The sequence below is a fragment of the Cupressus sempervirens genome, chromosome 3, assembly GCF_028749045.1.
Source record: "Cupressus sempervirens isolate cs-2001-9-10 chromosome 3, ASM2874904v1, whole genome shotgun sequence".
Lineage (NCBI taxonomy): Eukaryota > Viridiplantae > Streptophyta > Pinopsida > Cupressales > Cupressaceae > Cupressus > Cupressus sempervirens.
The window spans coordinates 1,009,909,343-1,009,936,988 of record NC_143120.1 but is presented as its reverse complement, the minus strand read 5'-3'; the positions used below and the strand labels follow the sequence as shown (position 1 = coordinate 1,009,936,988).

Here is a 27,646-nt window from a genome sequence, read left to right as displayed (position 1 = left end):
TAAGGATACATCGACCATACAAGGACGATATTGGTAAAATATGAAAGGTTGAATCACTAACTCCATGTGCCACTGCCAGGGATATAAATCTTGCACACTAAACAACACGATCAAGTGCACTTGCATAATAACATAGCTAAAGCAATAAATTCATTAAATCACCTAATTTAACCATTTATTAATTTATATTAAAATAATCTATTTACATCACTCATGTTCGCATAAAGCATAACAACGTAGGAATGAAGTAAATAACCATAGCATTAAATCCATCACCTAACATATTCAAAGGTATGTCCAAATACTAGATAATCAGATATCATCATAAAACACACTGTCATCTCAAAATGGCATCGTCATGCAATATGATCAACTCAACAACATAGTAGTCTAACATCTACGATACTGAAATCAAAGTATAACATTTAACCCTCAAGTCCTCTCAAATGTAAAACATCACATAAGTAACACATAACTCTCAGATCAAAATATAACAAGGTAAATGACTGCAACACAACCAAATAATCCAATATGAACAATCCATTTCTAATTACTTAAGCATTTAATAATGATTGATTAAAGAACAACACAAAGACACTTAAAACACATAAGTAAACACAGTCATAAATATGACTATCCACTGCTACAAGAACCTAGTCTAGTGTAGCATGGTAATAGTACACAGTGCAATCTCTACACATCTCAAGATAATCATGGAACAACCTTATGATACCACATCGATCCTAGTAAGCACTGGCACAAACCTCAGAGAACCATAAATCATAATCTCATAGATCAGTCAAAAGCATAATCAAAGCAACTGATACAGAAACATAAATTCAAACACCTCAACGGTGTAGACCACTCATGGTCACAATCATGATCCATCACAACAACAGATCAACAAGGTTGCATCCATCAGAATGACTTACAAAAGACAAATGGGAGAGGCACTACATTGCTTCCTTGTGTTACTTGGTTGGACATCTCCTTTAGGGATTCTCCATCCTAGACCTACATCAAAAAAGCATGTGAGAGGCTCATTCAACCTTTCCTTCAATTGTCTACAAGAGTAGAAAAAAGATAAGAACACAAAATTAGGGGTAGTACGAAACAGGAGTTCATTTGTGCAAATAACAATATTTCCATCTTTTGTGGATAGGTGGTCAAGGAGTGAAAGGTTGCAATGCTATAACACAAGTAGAAAAACTTGAGGCAACTAGATTGCACGTAGAGAGGCATTAAAATCAGGGACTTTTGTAGAGCATGAGCAAGCTAGTTTGCGAGCTTTGCAAGATTTGAGTTGGCCTTCTAATGGGGAAGAAAGTCACACCTACTCCCACTTCTACAAGAAGAATAAAAGATAAATCAATGTTGTTGAATTGTTTAAATTGCAAGCAAAAGAGAAAGTTGAAGAATCTATTGGAAGGTTTCTTTTTTCTCATGGCATACCATTCTGTGTTTCACGTACGAGCAAATGTGCAAAGATATCTGTGTTGTTGATCTCTCATTTGTACCACTTGGTGAGACAAAACTCCACACCACTATTCTTGATAAAGAATATTCAAAAATAAGCATTTTGATGGAGGATATGAGATAAACATGAATGAGTGAAGGATGCTCCATCATCACAGATGGGTGGACCAATATCAAAGAGTGGCCACTCATCAATATTATTGTCACTAGCTCAGCGGGCTCTTATTTTCTTATTACAATAAAAATATGCATCAATGAAACTTATTTCACCATAAAGCTCTCTTGAATAGTAGCATTCAAGATGCCCAATTCACAAACAGACAATTTATTGCAGAAACATTTTAAAAGAAGAATTGCTGAGCTTCTTGTATGTGTAACAAAAACAGGAAAGAGTGTCATCGTTGAACATATAGTTTAAAGTTAAATCAAGTGCCATGTAATCATTGCTTTAAAACATTTTTTTAATAGTGAACCACTGAACCCCGATTAACATGGTTTTATTCATATGATTTATCTTTAGTATTGTTTTTTAAGAAATAAACTGAATGTATGCTTGTAAAGCTCAAAGATAGGATGCATTGAAGTTATTTAAATTGTCACAAAAAATGAAAAGTTTTGTATATTAACTTACAACATTAGCTTGAAATTTCTAAAACGAGAACAAGATTCCCATGTTCATGATGATAAAATGGTCAGCAAGCATCATCAGATCATATCCAAAATTTGTTGGACATGTCAACATTTTTGACATTATCATATACTGCAATATAAATATAAGTGTTTGGAAACATTGCTGGAAAAGTATGTATTCAATGAATTACAGTTTCTACTTCTTGAGCATTAGCAGCTTCAAGACAAACGGAACTTTGAGTTCAATTTGTTGGAAGCTTAGAAAAATTATAGTGAGCATAAGGATTACGGTGCCATTACATGAAATGATAGTGACATATGTTTCGCCATTTTCTTTCAGTGGGCAGAATTCAGCTTTGAAAGAAGATAAAGACAGCCAGAGGAAAAAAGAATCGATGCTGAGAAACAAACCAAATCCAGGGCAGAGTTTATAGGTATTTTCTTACTCTTATCAAACATTCCCACAAGAAGTATCATCACTATAACATGTCCAACCTTTGACTTTAGCTCTTCAAGAGAATTTGTCTTTAACCAGGTTGGGCTTTCCTGCACAATTATTTAAAATACATCAATCTGAAATAACAGAACCATCATAAAAAGTGAAATCATGATTGATTCAAAATGGATCAGCTCATATTAATAAGGACCATGAAACACTCATATAAAACACACTCACACTCCTTATGGGGGTTGAAGATCCAAGAAGGAAAGGAAATACGATTATGAGTCATAGAAAGAGATGGGAAATGACCAAGTCGAAAGTCCTGAGAGAGTCCAGAACCTCATAAACTCATTGAGAATCCTGAAGTTGTTAATGGAAAAAAATACAACATTCAGCAGCTGCCAAATGTATCAACCTTAAGACTGTTAAAAACGAGCACATTCAGCAACCGGCGAATGTGCATGCATAAGATAAGGGTGCCTTGGAAGAACCAAAGCCTAGCCCATGAAGCCCCTACTTCTTAGCATAGCAGAAAAAGAGACATTTGGTAGCTACCAAACATGTTATGCATGTGCAACCGACCACCCTGAATGAAAGTGGAATAGTTCCACTTCCCTACGCTGGTTCACCAATTTGAGTTCTCTGTGACTCCTTTGCAGCACTTTGCAAGCAGAACATGCATATTGCAGCTAAAGAATACCATGTTGGGTTTGAGTTGTTGCAAGAGGCATAAGAAGTGTATGTCGAATATTTCCCAGTTTTAGAAGTGATACTTTGCAAAGTGATCAGGGAGATCATTGTAGGTAATGTCCCTTGTCTATTTTGTTTTTTTACCTTCAAATAATAAAAGCTAACTAACAATCATAGAAACACAATTAATTATAAATATGATATCTATTTCAGAAACTGCAGTCTTAACAATTTGTTTTAATTCACATATAATATTTAGAATATATCTCAGAAAAGAGGCACCTTATCCTTTGTATCTTCTGTTATTTATCCCAAATCTCCAGTGGTCTATCTTCATTAAAATGTCTTTCAATTGACTCCGAATCTGCCTAAATCAGGGATTTTCATCCACTAACTTGGTAATGGAAATAAGAGGGATTTCATCCTCTAATTTTAGAGCTGGAGAATTTTCATCACCAGTTTGCTGAACTATAGTCCACACTCCACAAGGTGCAATAATTAGACTAGCACTTGCACCTAACAGAGGTGAGATGGTTAGCTGATAGCAAGATATGCCGGGATATTCACAATCTGCATCCTCTTTTTCTCCCCCTCCTTCCTCTTCTTCGTCTTGCTCTTCCTCTTCTTCCTCTTCTTCTTCTTCCTTGTCTTCCTCATCTTCTTCTTCTTCTCATTCTTCTTCTTCCTCCTCCTCTCCCTCTTCCTCCTCCTCCTCCTCCTACTCCTTTATCCTTAGTAAAAGCAATTAGTGCTAAACCCTATCGAAACGCTAAAATGGTCAATGATAGTGATACCATAGTTGATTCATTTTATAATTATTTTATGTTTTAATCAAATATTTTTATGTTTAGTAAAAAGGGGATTTATGTTTATTTTTGGGTTATTTGGTCAACAGATAATGGTGCAAACAGTGGCATGTTTTGGGTGACACTTTGAGAAGATCACTTGTTGATTCTTTGATGCTCAACAATCTTTAGAGGGAGTTTTGTTAATGCCCAAAAGCCAAGAAACATTTTTGAGGTGTCAACTCACATTTGAAGAAAACCAAATTAAAATTGTCAAAATCCAACACATAATTTTCACAATTAATATGTGGAACTATTTTGTTTGATTAGCTTCCCTAGAGTTCTAACTATTTAGCAGTTTTTGGATTTTCTTAAAATATTGAACTTTATCCCCCTCCATAATTCTTGGACTTCTTAAAGACTCGGTCCGGATTTTTTTTTTAAATTCACCACGAGGTTTTTTTGAGGTTGCACCTACCTTGCTTCTATAATTATAATTTAAATTTTCAACATTTAATTCAAAACCTTTATTTTGATTTGCCCAATTTATTAATTCATACCAAAATTACATGAAGTTGTTTTCAAAAAAATCTATTTAAAAAGTTGATAGCTAAACTTGGGAAAATAAAAATCACTAATACAATAGTTTAACATAATAAAGTCTTTATCATCAAACTTTTAAAAATAATTTAATTAACAATTGAATATATAGAAATTCCTGTTACTTAATGCATCAAGTTTAAATATAATTCACAAAATTCAGAATTTGCATTCAAATTGTTTAAAGTGTTGAGTTATAATGGCATTAACTTTTTTTCATTCAGTATATGCAGATTACTACATACAGATATACATTTGGTAGAGGATCAAAAGGAAGATATTAAGGATCCAAAGGCAATGAAATGAGAGGAAATCAGTACGACGCGTCATACAAGCTGGTGAAAGCAGCCGATATACTCCCCACAGTCCATACCTCTGGGACAGGAAAAAATCAGACAGTGCAGATAAGTTCATGGCAAGCGTTTATGATGCCGGCAACTACAGATTGTTTTCCAACATTGACATGACAATTTCCTGGCCAGCGTCCACCCAGGTAAAATAGCATATCGGCTAAATTAAGATAGATTAAAAATGCATTCAACATAACTTTGAGCACTATAGCTAGCATTTGAATTCTAAGATAAAGGATGACATCTCAAGCAGAGTATAGAGAACAGCAGTAGTTCTATTGGGTCCATCTATGATAGATTTCAGATATGCTTTAGTGAGTAAAAGATTGTATAATATAGGTTAGAGATCGCTATTAACCTGTACCATAGATCACAGGCTGCACCAAACTCAAAAATTTCAAGCTTACCTAGATGATGTAATAAAATGATAAAATATGCATCTTCTTCTAGAAATGTTAGCTCCATGGTTAGAATTTGCAATTATTTACCTGCAGCTTGAAGAGGCCAAAAAGGCTAGATCCGCTTATAGTCTCTGAAGTTTGCCCATTGCAGTTTTCAGCAATGACTTCTAAGTTGTTTATGAAAAGCCCATAAAGACCCATTCCAAAGATAAGCATCACAGTTCCCATTAAATAAACATCTGGAGAAATAAACAAATTATTGTTCAGACGATTCGGAAGAAAAATCTAATTAAAACACTATAAATCAAGCATAAAAATTAGTCAAAACATAGACTTGTATGAAACAGATTGTATGAAACTATTCACATGTTAGATACTGATGCAAATGTCTTTTCCATTTTGAAAGTGGACATAATACCATAGGTTTTAGAAATAAAAAAATTGTTGTTCATAAAATTCTGAAGAAAAATCTAATTAAAACACTATATATCAAGCATAAAAAATAGTCAAAACACAGACTTGTATGAAACTATTCACATGTTTGATACTGATCCAAATGTCTTTTTTATTTAAAAAATGGACATAAAAACATATGTTTTGAGACCATATCATTTTATTTAACTCATGTCTTGGGTTTTTTGTCCCTTCAGACAGATAATCCTGACATTCCATAGGCCCAGTTGTTAACTTCAGTTATATGTTCAAACATTTTACACATCCAAAAAATAATAATCTAAAATTGGGCTTGGTTTTGCAGTTTAGAGAGAAACAACTACTTTTTACATTTTATTGGCAGAGATTTTTCTATCTGTAGAATCTCCAACCATGTATTTTCTTAGAATCGAAGAACATAACATTATATTTTGGTTTCCAAACAAAAAGTTGATAATTGCCATTTTGTGATTTACAAATTTTTAAAATTGTATTTTGTGTTTGTGCCATGGAGGTTACAACCCTTCACCCTTTGAACCAGGAATTCCAAATCTGAGGCCTAGATTTTGAAACCTATTTCTTACTCTTTTGTAAACTACATTAATATAATTCTAACAATACTCCTTTCTCAAAGTGCTGCACATGTCACAATTAAAATTTAGTTATTTAGGATGCAAGGGTGTCATAACCCCTAGATTTTTTCCTCCACAAAGCCCCATTTGTTTCCTGTGTCTTCTTCCTTTGATTGGATGATTTTAAGGCCTCCATCATTCTTTTTTTCTTGTTTAGGTTTTCTTTCTCTTCCTTTCCCCTTTCACTATTGGATATTGTTTCTATATTATGGGCTTGGCTTCTCTTTGCATATTGTTAATCCTAAAATAACTCTGATAACATAATGATCTGGACTGCTGATCATACAGATCTAGCAAAGCATTGATATCCTTTGTAAAGGATTTAACCTATTATATACCTTATCGGTGTCCCTCTTGGAGCATTTGTTAATGTTCTAATTGACATATTTTTTGTTTATTTGAGACACCAATCTGGGAAAACATATTCTTTGGTTTGTGTAGGGCCAACCTAGGAAGAGTTATGTCCTTTCTTAGGACATGACTCTTGGGTGCCTTATATATATGAGATAGGGATGTGGATAAAGGACACACAAGTAAAGAGAAGTTTGTTCCTTTAGCATTCTCTGCCTCATTCGAATTATAACAGTATATACATATTATTGCAGAACTGTTATCTGATAAAGAAGGACCAATATTCAATCTGAAATTGATCAAGACGATATCCAGCACTTAGAAGGTATTATATCAGTTTGAATTAGTTGCAGAATTTGCAGAATATTTATATGGTATCAAAGCTCTGGTAGTCGAACCTAGGCTCTGCAAATTGACTATTAGACTTTATATATCTAGCAACATCCCTCTACCTTCAATGGCAAGAACAATCAGACCTGAGGACAAGTTTGATAAGAAAGAACACTTCGTTGCTTGCAAATTCAAAATTATTATGATTCTTGAAGACAATAATGTGAAACAATTTGTTGACTCAGCATCCAAGCAACCTGTTGTTGAACCTAATAAAACTATTTGGAGTAAAGGAAATAGGAAAGCCATGCAGATCATATTAGATGGGGTGAAAAATGAAATAGTAGCTATGCTAAAGAAACATTAAACAACATTTCATATGATGGATGCAGTATTAAATGCATATGAGGTTAACAATGCAACTAGAACCCTTGCACTAAAAAGGCAACCAAATCATATACAGATAAAGAAGGGAGAATCTATGAACTCTTACTTTCTAAGGGTGGCTAGTCTAAGAGACGAACTTGCAAGTATAGGAACCATAATTGTAGACAAGGAACTAACACTTATGGCTATAGATAGGTTACCTGATTCATGGGAAACTTTCTCACAAGAAGTAAGTGCTAGAGACAATCTTCCAGACTTTAATACACTTAAAGGAGATTGCCTGCAAGAAGAATCTAAGAAACTTAAGAAAGGAGGAAGATTGAAAATTGAAGATGAATAACTTCATGTTCTCAATAAAAATTCCTATTAAGGTAAGAAAAAACACTTCTAGAAGAAGGGTAATCAAAGAAATGACAAACCTAAGAAAGATCTATCTAAAATCAAATGCTTCAAATGTGAAAAAATTGGACACTATAGATCTAATTGCCCTAAGAATACAAAGTAGCAAGTAAGCTGTACAAACATTACTAGGAAAGAAGATAACTATGATCCTGAGAATCGTGTATTGTATTCTGCACCATCAAATGAAGTATCAAGCAAAGCATGGGTAATTGATAGTGGATGATTTCAACACGTTATAGGATACAAAGAAGCACTGGACTCTATATCTGAAGAAGTTGATGGCGAAGTTACCATCAGTGATAATTCTACTCATTCAGTCAAAGAAATTGGCAATTGCACCTTGAAACTGAAGTTGGGTAGTTCTCTACATCACAAAGGAATACTCTATGTACCAGGAATAAAAAGGAATCTAATCTCGGTTACAGCACTTGAAGATGATGGACATAATGTTGCATTCATGGATGGTAAATAATGACCTAGCCTAAGAACTCTTCATTTAAGAAATCAAAGTTGATTGGTCAAAGAAAGGGATACTTGTATGAATTAAATATAGAACCTTGTCAACCTATTCAAGCTTTAATTTATGAAGCTGCTAATATAAACGAAACATGGCACAGAAGGTTAGGACATCTAAATTTCAAAACCTTATCAACTATGGAGAAGATGGTAACTAGTTTAGCTAAGTTGAATAAAGATTACTCAAGCATATGCAAAGGATGCGCTCTGGGTAAGAACACCAAAAGTCCATTTCATGATAGCACTAGAAAAAATAACAATGTTTTGAAATTAATCCACTCAGATTTATGTGGACCTGTGTCTATTCCTTCTCTTGGAGGATTCTGGTACTATATACTTTTTATAGATGACTTCTCTAGAAAATTTGGATTTACTTCTTGAAGTGCAAAGAATCAGAAGAAATCCTTAAGAGATTTAAAGTAATCAAAACCTTAACTGAAACATTATCAGGACACAAAATTAAAACTCTTAGGGCTGATAATGGAGGGGAATATATTTTAGATGTGTTTAAAGAGTTTTTGTAAAAAAGTAGGAATTAAGAGGGAATATACTGTTCCTTGTAACCCGCAACAAAATAGGGTAGTAGAAAGGAAGAATAGAACTATTATAGAAGCAACAAGAGCTGTGATATTTGATCAAAATTTAGGATATTATCTTTGGGCAAAAGCCTCTTGTATTGTTGTATATATACAAAGCAGAAGTCCTCACTCCTACCTTAGAGATAAAACTCCCGAAGAAGTCTTTACTAAGGTTAAACCTAATAGAAGTCATCTTAGGATCTTTGGGTGCCCAGTATATATACATGTTCCAAAAGAAAAAAGAACTAAGAACCCTCTGGGAGGAAAGGTATTTTTGTCGGGTATAGTGAAACATCTAAAGCATATAGGATTTTCATACCTGGTCATAAAAAAAAAGAACTCAATAGGGATGTACTATTTGAAGAAGATTTAGCATTCAAAAGAGCTCTAAGTTCCAGAAAACCCTCTCTCTTACCTTTGTCTGAAGAAAATACTGAATCTAAGTTTCAGAGGAGAACATTGAAGAAATTGAAGATGAAGTTCAAAATCTTAATCTTGAGGAAACTCAAAACCCAAAGAAAATACCACTTTGGGCCATTAAGATAGTAAAGGAAGCACAAGACTTCGCCGCACCATCTGGAACCTTCAAAGAAAGAAAAAGACCAAAAAGATTTTCTAGTTATGCAACAAACATGAGTGATTTATCTAAATCAGAACCAACCAATGTTTCGGATGCTATTAAACATTCATCTTGGAATGATGCCATGACAGAAGAATACCAATCCATTATTAAGAATGATATTTGTGAAATTGTTCCATTTCTTCTAAATGGATATTTAAAATCAAGCATGTTGCTAATGATAGCATTGAAAAATATAAAGCTAGATTCGTAGCTAGGGGATTCTCTAAGATGTAATGTTCCCATTATAAAATAAATTATGTATCAAACTATTGTTAATGGGTCAATTGATTTAATATATCTCGGACCCTTCTTTTTTTTTCCGTAGTTTGTGTCGCCGTTGGCTATCTTTATAGACCCTTGGAAAGTTTCCCAACGGATATTTAAGCACAGCTTGAAGGTAGTCTTTAGGTATGCAATTTGGATTATTTCTTTATACAATGAATTCTAATTGGGATTCTCTGTCATTCGCCATTTCGAAAGTGAAAGATCTTCCCTATTTGGCTCATGCAGTTTCGATGGGATTGAACCCTCACCCTATTCTGTCTTTGTATTGCTCGGCTCGAATCTGGCAAATCGAAGCGTTATCTAAAAATACTATCTGGTAACAAGTGTATATCTTTATTTTCTGGCTTCTGCAAATTATTCGTGTTTAATATTTGATATTCTGCATTCTGAATGGCATTGTCGAGTCCCTTGCATCGCCCCTACCTCCGCACACCTTCCTATACGGGCACATTGGCCTCCAATCATCATTGTATGATCTGCATCAAATATCGTATGGCTTCATATACCACCGTACAACCACTTACCATGGCTGCTTCCACACCGTACGGCCATTCCGTATGGCCATTCCCCCTGTCTCCACCACACGACACTTGCTACCAATGCAACTTCCACTCCCCTCCACTGTACGAACTCAGCCCTGCCATCAGACACCCTTCTCACCTCCGTACGGCCACGACAGAGACACTGTACAGCCAGCCCATTGATACAGTATGACCATCATTACACCTCCCAGACACCATACTACCAATTTACTTGCAGCATACGACCAATTCCTTTGCAATGTACGACCACCATATCCCCTCCATACCACATTTTCCAGTCACTCGCCATTTAATGGAATTTGGATACAGTGACAATTTGTCTTCCCCAGGATTGGAACATTACATAAGAAAGAGGGAATTGATTATGAAGAAACCTTTACTCCTGTTGCCAGATACACCTCTATAAGAATAGTCCTAGCTATTGCAGCATCAAAGAGATGGAAAGTACATCTGATGAATGTAAAAACACCATTTCTAAATGGAAAGGTTATAGAAGAGGTATATTTGGAGAGGATTTGAAACTCATAACCCTAAAGTTTTTGTTTGTAAGCTCAAGAAAGCTGTCTATGGGCTTAAACAGGGTCCAAGGGCATGGTATGAAAGAATTGATAAGTATCTCACTAGCTTAGGATTCTCCAAGAATGAAGCTGATCCAAATCTATATTATAAAAGGGATAAAGATGTAATGGTAATTTTAATACTGTATGTTGATGATTTAACTAATAACAGGTGATGATCATCTTATAGATCAATGCAAGAAAGATCTAATCAAAGAATTTGAGATGAAAGATTTAGGACTCCTTCATTACTTCCTAGGACTGGAAGTATGGCAGAATTCTAACAACATCATACTTAATCAAGGAAAGTATGCGTTAGACATCTTGAAGAGATTTGGAATGTGAAACTATAGGCCTATGTCTTCTCCAATGGAGACTAATCTTCATAAACTTAAGGAAGCAGCAGCAAAATCACCCTACATAGATTCTACTCTTTACAAATAGATGATTGGGTCTTTTATGTACTTGGTAAATATAAGACCTAATATTTGCTATGCTATTAATTCCTTAAGTCAATTTATGTGTCAGCCAAAGGAGATTCACCCAGTTGCAGTCAAACACATCATGAGATACTTACAAGGCACTCTTAACCTTGGGCTCCAGTATGAGAAACTTGAATTGGACCTACATGGGTACACAAACTCAGATTGGGTTGGAAGTGTTACTGACAGGAAAAGCACTTCAGGATGTTGTTTCAATTTAGGCTCAGTAATGATGTCATGGATATGCAAAAAGAGTCATCAATAGCACAAAGTTCCACAGAAGCCAAATACATTGCAGCAGTAATGGCCTCTCGGGAAGCAATTTGGCTTAGAAAGTTACTTGTGGGATTATTTGGTCAAGCCATGAATCCTATGATTATTCATTGTGATAATCAAAGCTCCATCAAGCTTTTTGTGAATCAAGTTTTTCATGATAGGTCCAAGCATATTGAAATTCCTTACCATTATGTAAGAGATATGGTAGACAAGAATACTATAAAATTAGAATACATTTGCACTGTAGATCAGACAATGGATATTCTTGCCAAACCTCTCTCACAAGTGAAGATAGATCACTTTAGGAAAAGACTTGGTATGGTTGAATTATAATACATTTTTATTTTTTAAATTATTAATAAATAATTTTATTGTCAAGCTATTAACTGTTATGGGTTCCACCATTTGTATTCATTATTTAAGAGCTGACAATCTTTGAGATAATGAACACTTGTATAAAAGACATTATGAGAAATGACAATCTCTTAGATAATGTGTTGAACAGTAGAGATCTACTCTCAGATCTAGATGAGTTCAAGATCACATTGTGATGTAGACATTTCTATGCATATGAGTCACAACTTGGATAAAAGAAGAATTTTATTATTCTCCAGAGTTTATCCTATGAACTGGTAGATCTTAACTCAGGATCATGTTGTGATATAGGCCTATTAGTACCTATAAGTCACAACTTGGATAAAGGAAGAATTTAATCATTCTCCATATCTTAACTTGTATATTGCATTCCATGCAATCTTATAATCACAAGTATAAGTGATAAGTCATATCACAGGTATGGTAATATGACATAGTATCATGTGTTCAATGATACCACATGCTTAGAGGATTCAAATAGATATAGAGTATCAATCTATGCTTATTCATCATAATTAATGTTGCTAGATATGATTATCTTTCATTATGATTATCAAGTTAAGAAGGAGTGTTAATCCTAAAATAACTTTGATAACATAACGATCCGGATTGTTGATCGTACAGATCTAGCAAAGCATTGATATCGTTTGTAAAGGATTTAACCTATTATATACCTTATGATATTTACCTAATCGGCGTCCCTCTTGGAGCATTTGTTAATGTTCTAATATTTTTTGTTAGTACATGTACTAAGTAAATTGTTTATTTGAGATGCCAAACTGGGCAAACATATTCTTTGGTTTGTGTAGGGCCAACCTAGGAAGAGTTATGTCCTTTCTTAGGACATGACTCTTGGGTGCCTTATATATATGAGATAGGGATGTGGATAAAGGACACACAAGTACAAAGAAGTTTGTTCCTTTAGCATTCTCTGCCTAATTCGAATTATAGCAGGATATACATATTATTGCAGAACTATTATCTGATAAAGAAGGACCAATATTCAATCTGAAATTGATCATGACAATCTCCAGCACTTAGAAGGTATTATATCAGTTTGAATTAGATGCATAAATTGCAGAATATATACACATATTTATGCTATGGCCCCCATCTTTCACATTTGATACACAAGTTTTTCTACTTAAGGTCTTTAGGATTATAAATGCTTGTGTGCCTCCCTACATCTTTACCTTTGTAGCCCACTTTTTTCTCTTCACCTTTTTCTAGCTAACAAATATGTCATGGCCTCCATTTTCCTTTACATCAGAAGCATAAGTTTTCGCTTCTTAAGCCATTACATTCATCTCTACAAATAAAGTCTCTTTTACATCCTTCCTTATCGTAAAAAGTTTTATCCTTTGATATCTTGTAGTTGGAATTAGCCCCTTTCACTTTTTCAGGCAGCATCAAGATGTGTGGCCTTGTTTATTTTGCTTCTTGGAGTGAGATACGGTCAAGTGCACTTACAAGCCCCCAGATGTTACTTGATAAACCCTCTACAAAAATGTGACTCATTCCTCAGATTTTCCAAGAACCATAACCGCTAGTCTCTAGAACTCCATTACATAATCTTCATGGGTTTGTAATTGTTTTATTCTTGTTAATTCTCTAAAGTATTTTTCTACGTGTTTTTGGTCAAGTCTTTCAATAAGTCTCTTTGTGAAGGCATCATTAGTTTTTATATTTCAATAGTCTTGGGTAGTTTGGTTGCGGTGCCCCCATGCATGGATGATCCCTTCTAAATGAAGTATAGTGAGTTTAATGGCATCCTCTTCTATCATCTAGTTGAGAGACAAGTAAGTTTCGATCTTTTGGATCCATGAATAGGCCATGTTTTCCTGTTCCATCGAAGTGAGGGATGGCCAACTTGCCTACCATGCATTGCAAATCTTGAATAGTTTGGCTCTTTCCTTTTTATGAATACTCTTTGTTCCAGCCTAACAATATGTCGTGAAAGGGATGCTTTCTTTCATTTCAGGATCAAGTCTTGCACATTCTCAGGCTTGTTCATTCAAATTTGGGTTGGTTCAGTTAATTTCCTCATCTCTCCTGGTTAAGAATAGAGGCCAAGTTGTTTCTTAAGTTGATTCTATTGTAGTTCTATTGTCATTTTTAGAGTGGTTAACTATGGTATCCTTTTCATTCCTTAGGTTGGGTCCAAAAGTATTTATGGTAAAAGTGATGTTTTGCAAGGCTTGGACTGTTTGTTCCATAAAGGCCCTAAATTTGTGTTCCATAATCTGATAAGGGTGCGATCAATATAATAAAATAATAAGATGCAGTTTATTATTATTGTGTTATATTCATCGAAGCCTTATTATATTATAGATGACTGTTCCATATGGTTTGCTTCTCTGCCAGCAATTGCTGCTCCAATAGGCAAGTTTGATCATTTTTCTTCCACCAAATTGCTGCTTTGTTTTCTGTTTGTCAGAACTTGATCGACTGCATAGAAAATTGTGAAATCTTAAGACAATTTTCTTTCTTGATTGCCTTCATAATATTGAAATAATATAGAGTGGTTGTTTATGGTGAGGCATGATGTTGTGATGTGGAGCCTAATCAAACATGGAGGTTAGTTTTTCCCCACTTTATTCGGCGCGGCTTCCCCCCTACATTTTACTTCAGGGGTTTGGGGGCAGCACCCCCATGCTCTAGGGATCAAAAGGCAACCCCCCCTTGCAAGTTCCTAGGGCAACACCCTTTGCGGGCTCTTGGGGTCAGCAACAACACCGCTAAAGCCAAAAATGAATTTACTATTGTAAAAGGTGTTGGGAGTTATATTTTTTCTATTGGTCGGCATATTCTAGCCCTAATTTTGTAAGCGGCAAAAAGTTTATATAAAATGGCTTAGGGTTAGGGATTTCATAATGTATGATGAGATTGTAGCTTCTTGCGGTGGTATTGAGCTGTAAGGGATAATAGATTGTAATCAAGTTGTAATCACTAGATAATAAGAATATTGGACTCGTTGTTTGGTGGATGTAGCCCAGGGATTGGGTGAACCACATTAAATCTTTGTGGCTTGTGTTCCCTTTTGTGCAATTTATTATTTTCTGATATTGGTTATATTTGCATGTAGTAGTTATTTTTGTCTTCTTAATCCTAACACATGACACACAAGTCTTGTAGTTTAGCAAATCACAACAAGATAAAAACTTGAAAAGTAAGCAAAACAAAAAAATTGCCATACTACACACTTTGGTTGTGACTGGATGGCACATAGTCGCAAACCTACTGATAAAGTATTGTTCCCATAGGTTTTCCCATGTGAGAGGAAATATAAAACTGGAATAAAGAGGCATGCACTATGTTTTTGGGTAAACCATTTTAGATGGTTAGTTGTCACTCATGTCAAATCCTTGATGAGTTTTGAGAATAGTTTGTGATTAACCACTAGGAAAAGCCTAAGTTTTCTATGTAGAGATGTGTAAGGGTCTGCCCTTAATGTCGAATTTTTTTTTTAAGGTTTCTGATTTTTTTTCTGATTGTTTGATGTTTATGGATGTTTGAAAGGTATAAATAGTATTGATAAATCACAAGGACTGAACACAAATGCATGTAAAAATATAGTTTCCAATGCACAAATAAACTCATCTCATTAGTAATAGACATAAGTTACAGCAGCAATTTGAAATCTCAGATTTATGACAGCAGAATGTTATAGGTTACTAATAAATATATGCTGCTAATGCACCAAATTAGCACCAACACAATCCCATTCTATGTGTTTCAGATATGCACAGCTTCAGCATGCACATTCCAGATTGGTACAGCTTGGGTTATCATGGTCTTGTACAACACTCATAAACTCTCTTCAAACTGATGAATCTGTGTTACCAGCAACCACAGTGCAACTGGTGGTGTCTATGGTAGCATGAATATCATGCAAACTCCTCACAACACTTTGCATAAACCCTGCTATAAATTTGAACTTCTCAATTAGACTAATATGAACTCTTGAATATGATTCATTACCTAAACAAGTACCAAATACATTTGTCGAATGGTTATTGACACATGTTACAAAGTAATATAATATAAATCAACTGTACCAACATAACATTCATTACTAGTACCAGAATACCAAAATGGCAAGGAAATGTTATTACTTTATTGATTACCAAAACATGAGTACATCCTTATTCCAATGTTCTTATATAATGGTTGGTTGGTTCGGAAAACCAACGGACGCATCCCCTCGATTCCTAACTACCCAAACCTAACAAAGCTTAACTAGTTCTAATTACAACATTACTTTATTGCTTATTACATTTATTCTCCCAGAAAAGAAGTTATCTTCCATACGACTACCCAACAAAACTAGAAAGAAAATCAAGCTTCAAGAAGTAGGTTGTGAAGACATCCCTGGACTCGAGGCTCGTTCACAAAGGTGTAGGAGATCTCATTTAGCGGCCTTTTGCTTGACACAAACTCCTTGCAATACATGCTATGCATCCATCTTTTTCACCTCTGTTGTTGCTAATTTCTCTTCCAAGGAAGCCTTCTCTATCTTCCAATTGTCTTCCAAGGCAACTTTTTGAACCCTCCGCTTTTCTTCTAGAGCAGTTTTTTCTACCTTACACTTCCTTTCCACTCATCTAGTCAATTCCTTTTCTTCCTGAAGTTCCAAGTATGTCCTTCTCAATGCTACCTCCATTTCTACAAGTGTGTGCATGAGGGGTGGTTGTTCCTTTGCTAGAGGTATGGTGTATTGGGTTGTCCAACTTTCAACAAATTCCTCCTGATTGTACCCACTTTGCTGCAGTAGGCCCCAATTTGTATGGCATATCCCCTTCATGAATGTTACTAAGGATTCGTTTGCTCTAACAATTGCCTTCAAGTTCTGACTCTTAGCCTGTTGTATAATTTCCTTAGTTGTATGTTCCATAACTTATAACTCTTTGAGAAATCTTTTTGCTTTGTCTTCCAATGAGAGTGTCTCAAAAAGTCCCACTTGTTCATTTTGCATTTTTGTTACATTTTCCTCTTCTAACTCCAAGGGGGCCTGTGAGAGTGGAGGTACCATCCCAACTTCTTCAAGCAATCTATTTGCCTCTTCTAGTATGGTGTCCTCAACCGGTGTATCCTCCCCTGGGATGTCTTTATTTTCAATTCTAGGTTCTTCCTTGTGCTTCTCATGTTGTGCATCTATTTTTCCTGTAGGTTGTACCATTAGGGAAATAGGGTGTGCTACTTATACCTTGCAGTGTTTGCAGTTGTACCTTGTGGCCACACTTTTTCTGACACCTGTGATCTATCACCTTAGTATGAGTCTGTTGATCTATAAATAACAAGTTTGCTACTCCTAGCAACGAAAGTCTTGTTGCCCCCCATTGAGGAACCTTCTGTTGTCTACTACTTTCCCCCTCTATACTATCATTCTCCTCCTCTGTACGGATGCCCTTCATGGTATGGACATCTGCACCTTCCTGCGTACTAGGCATAGTATGGATGCCTTCCTCCTTACAAGTGGTGGTACATCCTGCTTCCTATTTCTTACCTGGATGAACCTCTTCCGTACTCTTAACTCTAGCACTCCTAATCTCATCTTGGTGAATCTAGGCATACTTAGGTAACCCGCTTGGCAATGGTCCTATCGTTGTTGGTAGAAAAGTGATATATCCAGGCATGTTGTTTAAGTGGCTCAGACGGGTTTCTTCATCTTGGGAATCTGAAGATGTGTCTGTACTGATCTCGTCCTCCTTTGAATTGTTCTCTCCAATCTCCTCCCAACTTGAGCTCTCAATAGATGCTACTTGTACCGCTATCTATCTTAGTTTCTTTTTCCATTGTTCTCCCCCACCTGACCCTGCTCCGAAAGTGTCCATGTGAACCCAATATGTCATGGCCGGTTTGTAGGGTTCCATTTTGTTTGCTAGAACCAATGCCCCTCTATGTGCAACTTGCACCTGAGTACGAACTACTTCCAAAAATAAGGCTACTACATGGTGTGGCATGTAGAATTTCTTATGCTTTAACTCCATGAATTTTTGTAATCTCTCTTAGAGAAACTACAGCCAATTGTACACTTGTCCCCTATTTAATCCATCAACTACAAGTAACATCCATAGAGCAATATCTAATGTGCAACTTCTGGCTATAAGTTTGCTTTTAACCAAGTCTACAATGCATCGCCATTCTTCATTAACTACGAAAAATTTCTTTAAGCCCCGACTATTCTTTTTGCTTAGAATACCCTCCCATTCCTACTTCGTGAGATCCTTCCTACACATTAACCCCAACCACTTCTTTTTTTCTTCCATTGTCATTAGAGTTTTTGTCAATTACTGATTTCAGTTGGGAATTCCATAAACCTTATTTATTTCTTTAGCCGAGTAGGAGATTGTCAAATTTTGATGCAAATACTGAGTTACAGATTTATGAGCTTTCTTGTTATAGCCAACCACCATAGTCCTTAATATAGATTCAAATTCCTTTAAATAAAAAATGGGCATAAAAGTGATTTTCTCTACCTCGGCTCTGCCTAGCACCTCTTTCAATGGATGATTGTCTTCTACATTTTTCCACCAAGTGTAACATTCACTTCCCACTACACTTTCGAAAGTGACAGTGGTAGCAGTAGTAGTCTTTTCCGCAATTTCCCTCAATCCTTCTTGCTTGCCATCTTCTTGACCTTCTTCACCTACAAGACCAAATTTTTCTTCTTGGAATTTAACGATTTTCCCTCGGTTGGGGTTTCCAACACTTATCTTTACCATTTTCTGATGTTGTATAGGTATCCCACTAATTTTAATCTTCCAACTATTTTCATTCTCTTAGTGATTGTATTTGATTCGTTCTTGGAATGGTATTTCTTTAACAATGTGCTGTTCGTACGTTTTAGGTGCGACACTTTGATCATTGTGTTGCCCCAAGTACCTACGTACGACCTCCTTGCCCTGCTTGTACAGCTACACACTCCTACGTACAACCTCTTGTTCGCATAACTCCCAACACCCGCATATGGTCTCCTCCCCGTGTACGGTCTCCTCCTCTTGCATGCACAACTTCCAACGCTTGCGTACTATTTTCTCCCACCCATACCACTCAACACCTACACATACAACTCTGTATGGATGTCCATACAACTCGTACGACTCAAATTTTCCACGTGCAACCCTCCCCTTTCATCGTATGCCTTAGTTTCCTTCCTAGTTGCGACTCTCAACCTGTGATGTGTCCCTTCTTGCTCCAGTATGAGTTCATACGCTACTACTTGCCTGTTGTATGCATACTTCAATCCCTCTTGTTGTCCACCTCTACTTATTAGGGCCCATACTCATGTAGGGTTTGCTCGCACTTGGTACATTATTTCCTTATATGCTCCACTTAACTTGTCCACGGTACCTCTTTCTTTAGGATATCTTGATTTATAGGACCCACATTAAGAGCCCGATTTACTTATATTTCTTTTTAATTGTACATCCCCTACTCCTTTTTCAGTAACTTTTGTTTTTACTTTCTTCGTGTCATTTTCTTTTGTATTTATGAAGTAGAAAAAGGCTCATTTCTTTTCTTAAAAGGTTTTAACTTAGACCCATTAATTAGATCATTCAAAGGATTATTATCCAGAGTTGATAATTTTATGGCTCCATTTTATTTTACTTCTGATATCCTATATGGCCCCAACCATCGAATTTTAAACTTACCCGACTTTATTTCATTCTTGCCATTATACTTGACTTACCCAGAAAGATCTGACAACGACCCAGTTGAGCTCTCAAAAAACCCTAGCTGGCAGCCATGAATGGTCAAAAATTGCAGAAATAATGACATTTTGAGCAAAAAAAGGTTACTGAAACTGGCCTTTAAACAGATGACCAATGTTGGAAGGAAGTCACGGCAGTTTGGAGGAGGAAAATTGACGCCCAAAGGTCGCTCAAACAGAAGAAAAAATGGCACGAAATGTCCCATTTGCGGGTAAAAAAATGACCTTCGTTTTTTTTTCCAAGTTGCAAAGCAGTGTTTAGGCATGTGAAAACACCTACACAACTCATTGCTTAACCCTGCAAAAAAATGCATTGTGCAAAGAATCACAAACTGGAAGTCGTGAGTTAGACACAATTTTGGAGCTCGCAATTTTCAAATGTGATGAGGATGTGTGTTGCAGAGAAACAACCTCCAGATCTGCGATTTTCAGCAAACGTTGTCTTCTGAAAAAAGCCCTATAAAAGATAGTGAACACACGAATTCTTCACAAAAACGAAAAACCTTAGTCAGGTTTTTGAGAAATCACAGAAATAATTGTGAAAATTTTGAAGCAAATAATTCCAAAAAGAAATTATAGAATTTTCAAAAAGATTTGAAGTATTTGCTTTGATACCATATTACGAAGGAATTGGTAAATGCTTGCTTATTATTAACAAAGACCAAAAGGTCATTATATACAAAAGAATAAACGATGTTCCCTTAGGAAACGATCGTAAAAAATAGAAACATTCTATTCTAATAGAGAAAGCTAAAAAAGTGAAAGCTAACTTAAAGCTAACTAGATATTTAGAAAAGATTACCATTAACTAATAATAGACGACTATCTATTATCATAATAGCTTCAGGATTAAAGCATTCTCCATTAGCAGTAAAGGACCAAAATAGTATGGGAGCTATCACATGGTAGTACATGTATGGTCAACCTTTCAAGCATCTTCAACCTCTTGCAATCAAGGTCCTATCAAAAGTAAGTTTTTAATTTTATTTTATTTTATGTTTACCACTTGTATTCTAGAATATAGTGTTTCACACATTCTTAAAAAACAATTTTCTTTTCATTTGTATTTTTCTGACCACTATCTAGGTTGCTAGTTCTTTTGCTGCTGAAAGGAATTGGAGTACATACTCCTTTATACATTCAGTGAAGAGCAACTAGTTGGGCTCCAAGAAAGCTGAGGACTTTGTCTTTGTTCACACCAACTTGCGTCTTTTGTCACATAAGAATGGTCATTACAAAGAAAGGACAACAAATCTTTGGGATGTAGCCCCTAAGTGTGCAGATTTGGATGCAACATTTCATGATCTTACTACACTCAAAGATGGTGATGATGATAGTGTGGCAAGTGGTGCATCTAGCATAAGTGGAAACCTTTTTGGTTCAAATTATCTTTCAGCAGTTGGAGATGATGATGAGAATGTGGAATTTCTTGCGAAACCTTATGACTCAGACTCTAATGCATATTAGCTGATTGAATCTTCAATCATGAACTAAGTTTTCATTTTGTTGGAATCTTGAACATGACCTATTGGAATTTATTGTCTAAGACTAAACTCTAATGTTGGACAAGCACATATTGATATATCATATGAATTTTGAAATATCTTGAACTTTGATAAAGGGTGAAGTATCATAGTCATACTATCAAATGATTTGTTTTTGTATATTTCTTGCATTTCTTTGCATAATATATATACGCTTCCTCCCGCATCCGCATCCAAAAAAAATATTTTTCCCTGCATGCCGTATCTACTTCCAGAATCCATTTCTGAATCGGTAACTTAGAGAAATTTTAGTAGTGCAAGAGCTATTGATTCATCTTGGTGTACCATAAGGAGTCTACTCTCGAGGAACATTAGTATTCCTTAGCAAGATACAAAATTTCCAACATTGTGGGAGTGACTTGTGTAGAACTAGATAAAGATTTTGTTGATAGTGGAAATATATCTAGCAGTAAGACCAAAAGCCAATAGCAAATTTAGAGTTGAATGCTAGACCAACAAGGAGAGTTAAATCCTAGTGTCAATGCTAATGCCAAAGCATGAGTTAATAGAGAAGAAGTGACTAAGGAGGCAATCTGAATCAAATTAAGCAACATTTGGACCCAATCTGGGAGCCCCATTATTTATCATAAAGGTCTACAAACCCTATCTACATTCTAAATTACATATACCATTGAGGACTCACAGAAATCACATCACCTTGGAGTTTCTAATAATTCCATTTTGGTGTATTAAAGAGCCTTTAAATAAATAGTACCATGGCATTTAACATTTCACAGATAATATAAGTTATAACAATAGCCAATCTAAACCTTTCAAATCTTCCACCTTGACCACCTCTGCAAATCGTCCATAATTTAAAGAGACTTTTTGTCATTTGTAGTCCTTCACATTTCTTTGTTTGCAACCCATTAATCTTCTACAGTTTCGGAAGTTTGAGCTAGCAAATTGTGTCTTCATGCCTCCACCTCTTGTCTAGCTATATTTATTTCCATCTTTAAAGAATATTGGCAGATTTCATCTAATATTAGAAAAATGGGCATTAATTTTTAAGTTTTCATGGGAATTCAATTCCCATATATATTCTAAGTCACCTTGAGTTTCACCAATTATCATTTTTCGTGAGTAACCATTTCTTCAAGGACCTTTCTTTGACGTATGCCATTATTAATCAGAATGCAAGACAACCCAGAAAGAACATAAGAACCTCTAAGAACTGTTAGAAGCACTGAGAAGGAAGATGTGGACACATCAATCCAAGCACTTGCACCCCAAATCTTAGAAGTCCTTTCTTGTGCTCATTTCCTTTGACTATTACAAAGAAAACATGAGAATGAGATACTCAAATGACTGCTCACGAAAATTTATCATTGTAGATATGGCTTACAGTTACAATAATGTCATTAAAAAACTACAGATGGAGAAGCTGAAATTGTTAAATAAAATTTATCATTGCTAATTCATACTTGATTTCTAGTCTCAACCTGTTTAGAAATCTTTCTTTAACTTGTCCTTTATTGTCCTGCAAGTTAGTCTCAATCAGCAATCTCATCAACTTCTGGGTGTGTTGTTAAATAATTTCTTTTTCTCAAAATTTGTAACTCCTTAAATAGTTTCTCGCATTCCTGCTGGTAATTGTTTTTTGACATGCCTTCAAATCTTGTCCCACAGTCTGATCTTATCATTCTGCAAAGTATTCCACCAAATTGTAGCATAATTTTTTAAAATTGGGCAGGATCTTCTTCATCAAAGTTTTGAATACCTTTCCAGCTTCTACATCAAATTTAAAATAATAATTGAAGGTTTGATTCCCCCTTAAATTCTGAGATATTTGCCTTAACTTTTTCTGCGAGGTGGTATCAATCAGTTCGTCCATGGAATCTTTTTCTCAATCTGAGCTCAGGTTGATTCACTTTCCTTACTAATCCTCATGCAGTCTTACCTGAGTAGATTCTAATCTTCTAAATAACTCATCTCCAAGATGTTTTGTGTTCAAATTTATTTTTCCTTAATGTTCTCTCCCAGACATGTATGCACTCTAGTTTAAACCATTGTCCAAAGTGGCTCTCATACCAGCTGATGTGACCTAATTTTATTTTCAGGTGGTAAAATTATAGATATAAAATTGAATGGAACCACTCAAGCTGGAACAGGTATGTAAATTCAAAGAAATATTCTGCAAAATAAATTAGCTCTAAAACCTTTCCATCAATCAATTTTAGCTTGTAAAAAGTATTTTCCACATTTAATATAAAATTAGAGGGAAAATAGCACAAATATGAATACCCCTTCTTTTGCTTTTCCTGTGGTTCAAGTTTTCAACTAAGGAAAAGGAAAACAGATTGCATTTTCCCAAAATCTGGGAAACGGGAACCTAGAGAATCCACTTCCTGCAATTTATATCACTCAGTAAGAAACTGGTTCAAGCAAGCGGTTTTGTATAACCAGAAAGCCGATAAAAACCACTGGCAGCTGAAGGTTTGGTCTTCATAACTGCACTAATTGCCTCCTTGTTGGAACTACACCAGGCAGGGATCTAAAATACCTAGAAATCCTTTGTTTGAATCCAACCATACGAATGGCAAGATTTTTTGTTTTCAAGAACTAATTTCCCACCAAGTGAGATGTCATAAGTTATCCGTATCCCAGCTTATTAGATTGTGAAAAAAAATTGGAAGACAAAATAAAAAAATTACTTCCTCTAATCAAATTTAGTGATTTCTGAAAAATACAAAATATATGATGATGAAAATAATCCTGGATAGGACATCCTGGAATTTTCGTGAACATGTTGGAGTACATGGGTTCATGATCAGGGTCCTCTAGCCATGCTAGCAGTGTAGCTATCACCACACAAATGTGTAATGCTTCTATTTTTTGAATTATATTAAGCATAGATAAATATTTTTAATGGCCTGAGTTTAATAGTTTTTTAGCGTTGGATACTTGTGGTTTTTAAAGCAGTCTATGATACTTGTTTGCCACAAACAACACTATTTTTTCCATATCAAAATCAAATATCTGTTCCATATCAAAATCAAATATCTGCGCACTTATCTTCGTAACAATGTTTTTCAGAAAAGAGAAAATATCTCCTGTAATTCTCTGCAACGGAAATTACAGGATGTAATGGCACTAAAGCATGATTTATAATGTTCTTATGGTGTGGTTAAAAGTGAGATGGCGTATCAAGACACATGGCAATCTCGCCCTTAATAAATTAACAAAATATACCGTAAGAGTTGGGAGCATTTTGTACTGATAATTTGAATCTTGGACTACATTTCAATCGAATCAACGACTCCCAAATAAGTGTTTATGCTGAGCTGAAAATTTTCCTGTTTAAAGTAGCTCTTACAAATAGTGAAATTCATTTTATAATATATATAAGAATATAATAAATAAGTGCAGAGCGATCCCTAGCTTAGATTACTATGGAGTAAATAAAGTTCGCAGTCAACTATCATATGTATATGGAGCAACAGGCAAGTTGCCAAAATTTAGACAACTTAGATGTTGTGTTCAACTGCCTTAGAAGTCAGGGACTCCAGTTGTGGCCTACCTTAAGTCAACTTTGCCTCTGTACTGCCATCTCTTAATCACTTCTGCTAATAATGAGCTGCAAAAACGTTATTCACATTAAAATTAAGTTTCTTGGATTTGAAAAATCCCCAGGCCTACATTAAGGAACTACTTGAAGTTACTTTCACTTTCAATTACTCCGACAGGAGATATGAAATATACTTCATTCGTATACATAGGCTAAATCTAGCAGAGCTAAGACTGATAAAATGGAAGCTCTCAAATAAGCAACTTACTCCAGAGTCAGCATAAAACATGTCATACTGCAAATAAGCGAAAGCTGGAATCATCTTCTTTGTTAAAATCGTTTATAAAGGAAAGATCTTGGTCTTGTATAGTTTCAACACCATCAAGACATATCAGTATCCTTCTTTATTTCTAAATGTCAAGTGCCACTAATATGAATGTCCCGTGAACAGAAAGGTTTAAAATTTATTCTCTACTAGAAATGTCTAAAAGACAGGATTTCCACTCCTGTTAAGCCGATATTAAATTGGATAAGCGTTTCTTTTGCTGGTAGGCAGATGTGAGAGTTGATTTTTTGTTGTTCCAAAGCTTATCTGGGTTTTTGTGCAATTAGGTGTGATCTACAGAGTCCAGACATTAGAATCAGCTGTCCGCTGAACACTGCATATAGTCATGATAAAGAATTGAGACAGGTTTTAAACTCAGATGCCCTTGTGTGTTTAAGCCCTAAGCCTCACAGGTCAATAGATCTAAACAGTCCAGGTACAAGATGTGCAGTGTTATACAGATTAGACAATACAATTTTTTGCCTCTAGAACAAGCACAAGTATGAAAGAATTAACAACTAGTGAGGTTTGGAGAACTTTACTCACCAAGAGCTTCAACGAGCAGCAAAATCACTTTCCCTGTGCCACGACTTCGCAAGCAAAAACAAAACCATTCCTTGAAGGATTCAAACACGTACGCTCCTCCCTGTAGAAGGATATGAACCCTCGTGTTATATTCCTATGCCTTGGATTCATCCTAAACCAATAAGTTTTCCCAAGTGAGCCTATTCTGTCTCAATACCAACTGAATTTTCAGAGTTATATAATTCAAAACACAAGAACTCATTAGAAGGTGTCTTCGAATCCCATGCAATTCGAATACCTTAAGGTAGCACAAGATAGAGCCAGACAGTGACCCCACAACACCCATCAATGTGAGAAAACGGCAATTATAAATCGCCTGCAGTATAAACAAATCCAATTAGGAAATTAAATCAACACGGATAAAACAAAAAAAAAAAAATGCAAAATCACGAGTTTATTATTCTATATTTGTACTGACCGTCTCAAAACGACCTTCAAAGGTGGGAGCATTTAAAGGAGCCGGAGTTGAAATTGCTCCTTCACTTTCCGTTGATGAAACTAATGGGGATGACAGGGCATTGATTCTCCTAGACGTCTCATTTACCTTCCCCCTCGGGGAAAACGCTCTTACTGAAATTGTTGAATTGCTTAACACGGTCCCTGAACGCCCTGGACCCAATAAATCCACATAATTATGTCCTAATTTACGCTTACTGGAGTATGTCCCATCAATACCCACTTGAGGTTTCAAAAGCCCACTATCTCTTGTCAGAGGAAATTGAAGTCTTGCAATGGATATAACCATCTTTACGATTTAGCAGTTTCAAATTGGTTTTGTTGTAATGCAGTTGATCTTGCCAAGGTTAAGTTGGCAATTGAGAAATAAAACCCAGAGTTTATCAAAGCCAGCATGGCAATGCCAAGTTAGTTTGTTCTACTGCAGATGGCATTGCAAAGGCTAAGATGTTGTGGAGAGATGAAAATTTATGAAATATAGTCCGAAGTTGATATAAGCTAGCATGTCTGCTGCTGACTGGTTTTGTATAAATCCTTCTCAAGGAATAATTGTTGTTCAGGTCACTTGTAAAAACTGGAATGGTTCTCCTTTCGCTCCGATGAATTTTGTGTTTGATCAAGTGACTCATTGTGAAATGTGCGTTGGATAGTGTTTCAGTGGATCATATCTGTTGTTGACTAAATGCCACATAATTATAACCCCTTCGCACTTCGGATAAATGGCCGTTTATAGCTTCGGGATAAGATTTGACAGCAGAAAAGAAATGTTCCCTTGTAACTAGTACATCCATTGTTTTCAAACTTTTTTCGAAGAACATCATGCAAGTCTATATCTTTGTAGGGTAACCGTGGCATTCAACGAGAACGGAATTTTGGTGTGGGATAGTTCTATGTAAAATATCTTGACAGATGTTTTCCCGTATATTCTTTCCAAAGAGGGAACTGGTGGGAAGTTGCGGTAGTCGAAAACAAATAAAATAGTAATAAAATAAAAAATTGTATAATTTCAATTTATAAGAAGATATTTTTAGAGAGGAGTTTGCCGTTGAAGAAGGGTGGTCCATTTTTTCGATAATCTTATGTTTGTGCAAAATTTGTTTTTGATTCAATTTGTTATATTTTTCTTTCTTTTCGTATCTTTCGTTTGTGCAAAATTTGTTTTTGATTGGATTTGTCTCTAATATTTTTCTTCCTTTTCAGATATTTCTCTCATTTTGATAAGAAGTGACGACAAACATTGATATCTTATGATGTTAATCATAAACTTGTAAAAGTCTTAATTAGTCATTTTTATTGCATAATTATTTTGTGGACTTCATTGTTGTTTTATTTATAGGTGTTCCTTGTGTATTTTTTTTGTTGGCTTTTTAGGT

The 27,646-nt window shown here is 35.4% G+C and overlaps 1 protein-coding gene across 2 annotated transcripts; it reads right to left on the bottom strand.

The window, feature by feature from the left end:
* Positions 1-522: 522 nt before the first annotated feature.
* Positions 523-26,854, bottom strand: LOC149570155 (uncharacterized). Of its 2 annotated transcripts, XM_089822814.1 has the most exons (6): positions 26,236-26,854; positions 26,056-26,133; positions 25,779-25,878; positions 5,462-5,613; positions 2,553-2,652; positions 523-1,014 (listed from the first exon to the last, which is right to left on the bottom strand). In XM_089822814.1, the coding sequence occupies exons 1-6, from the start codon at positions 26,560-26,562 to the stop codon at positions 929-931; spliced, it is 843 nt and encodes a 280-aa protein (XP_089678940.1). In that variant the 5' UTR covers positions 26,563-26,854; the 3' UTR covers positions 523-928. The 2 variants fall into 2 exon arrangements, with proteins under 2 accessions (XP_089678940.1, XP_089678939.1); XM_089822813.1 differs by lacking the exon at positions 523-1,014 and having other exon boundaries at positions 2,182-2,652.
* Positions 26,855-27,646: the final 792 nt, after the last annotated feature.

What these genes read in the sequence shown, in the direction of transcription:
- LOC149570155 (XM_089822813.1), bottom strand. Translation starts at nt 26,562, where the DNA reads ATGGTTATATCCATTGCAAGACTTCAATTTCCTCTGACAAGAGATAGT. An exon ending in CTATCTTGTGCTACCTTAAG is followed by an intron (nt 25,879 to 26,055) that starts GTATTCGAATTG and finishes ATCCTTCTACAG; the next exon opens with GGAGGAGCGTACGTGTTTGA. An exon ending in TTGGCCTCTTCAAGCTGCAG is followed by an intron (nt 2,653 to 5,461) that starts GTAAATAATTGC and finishes ATAATTGTGCAG; the next exon opens with GAAAGCCCAACCTGGTTAAA.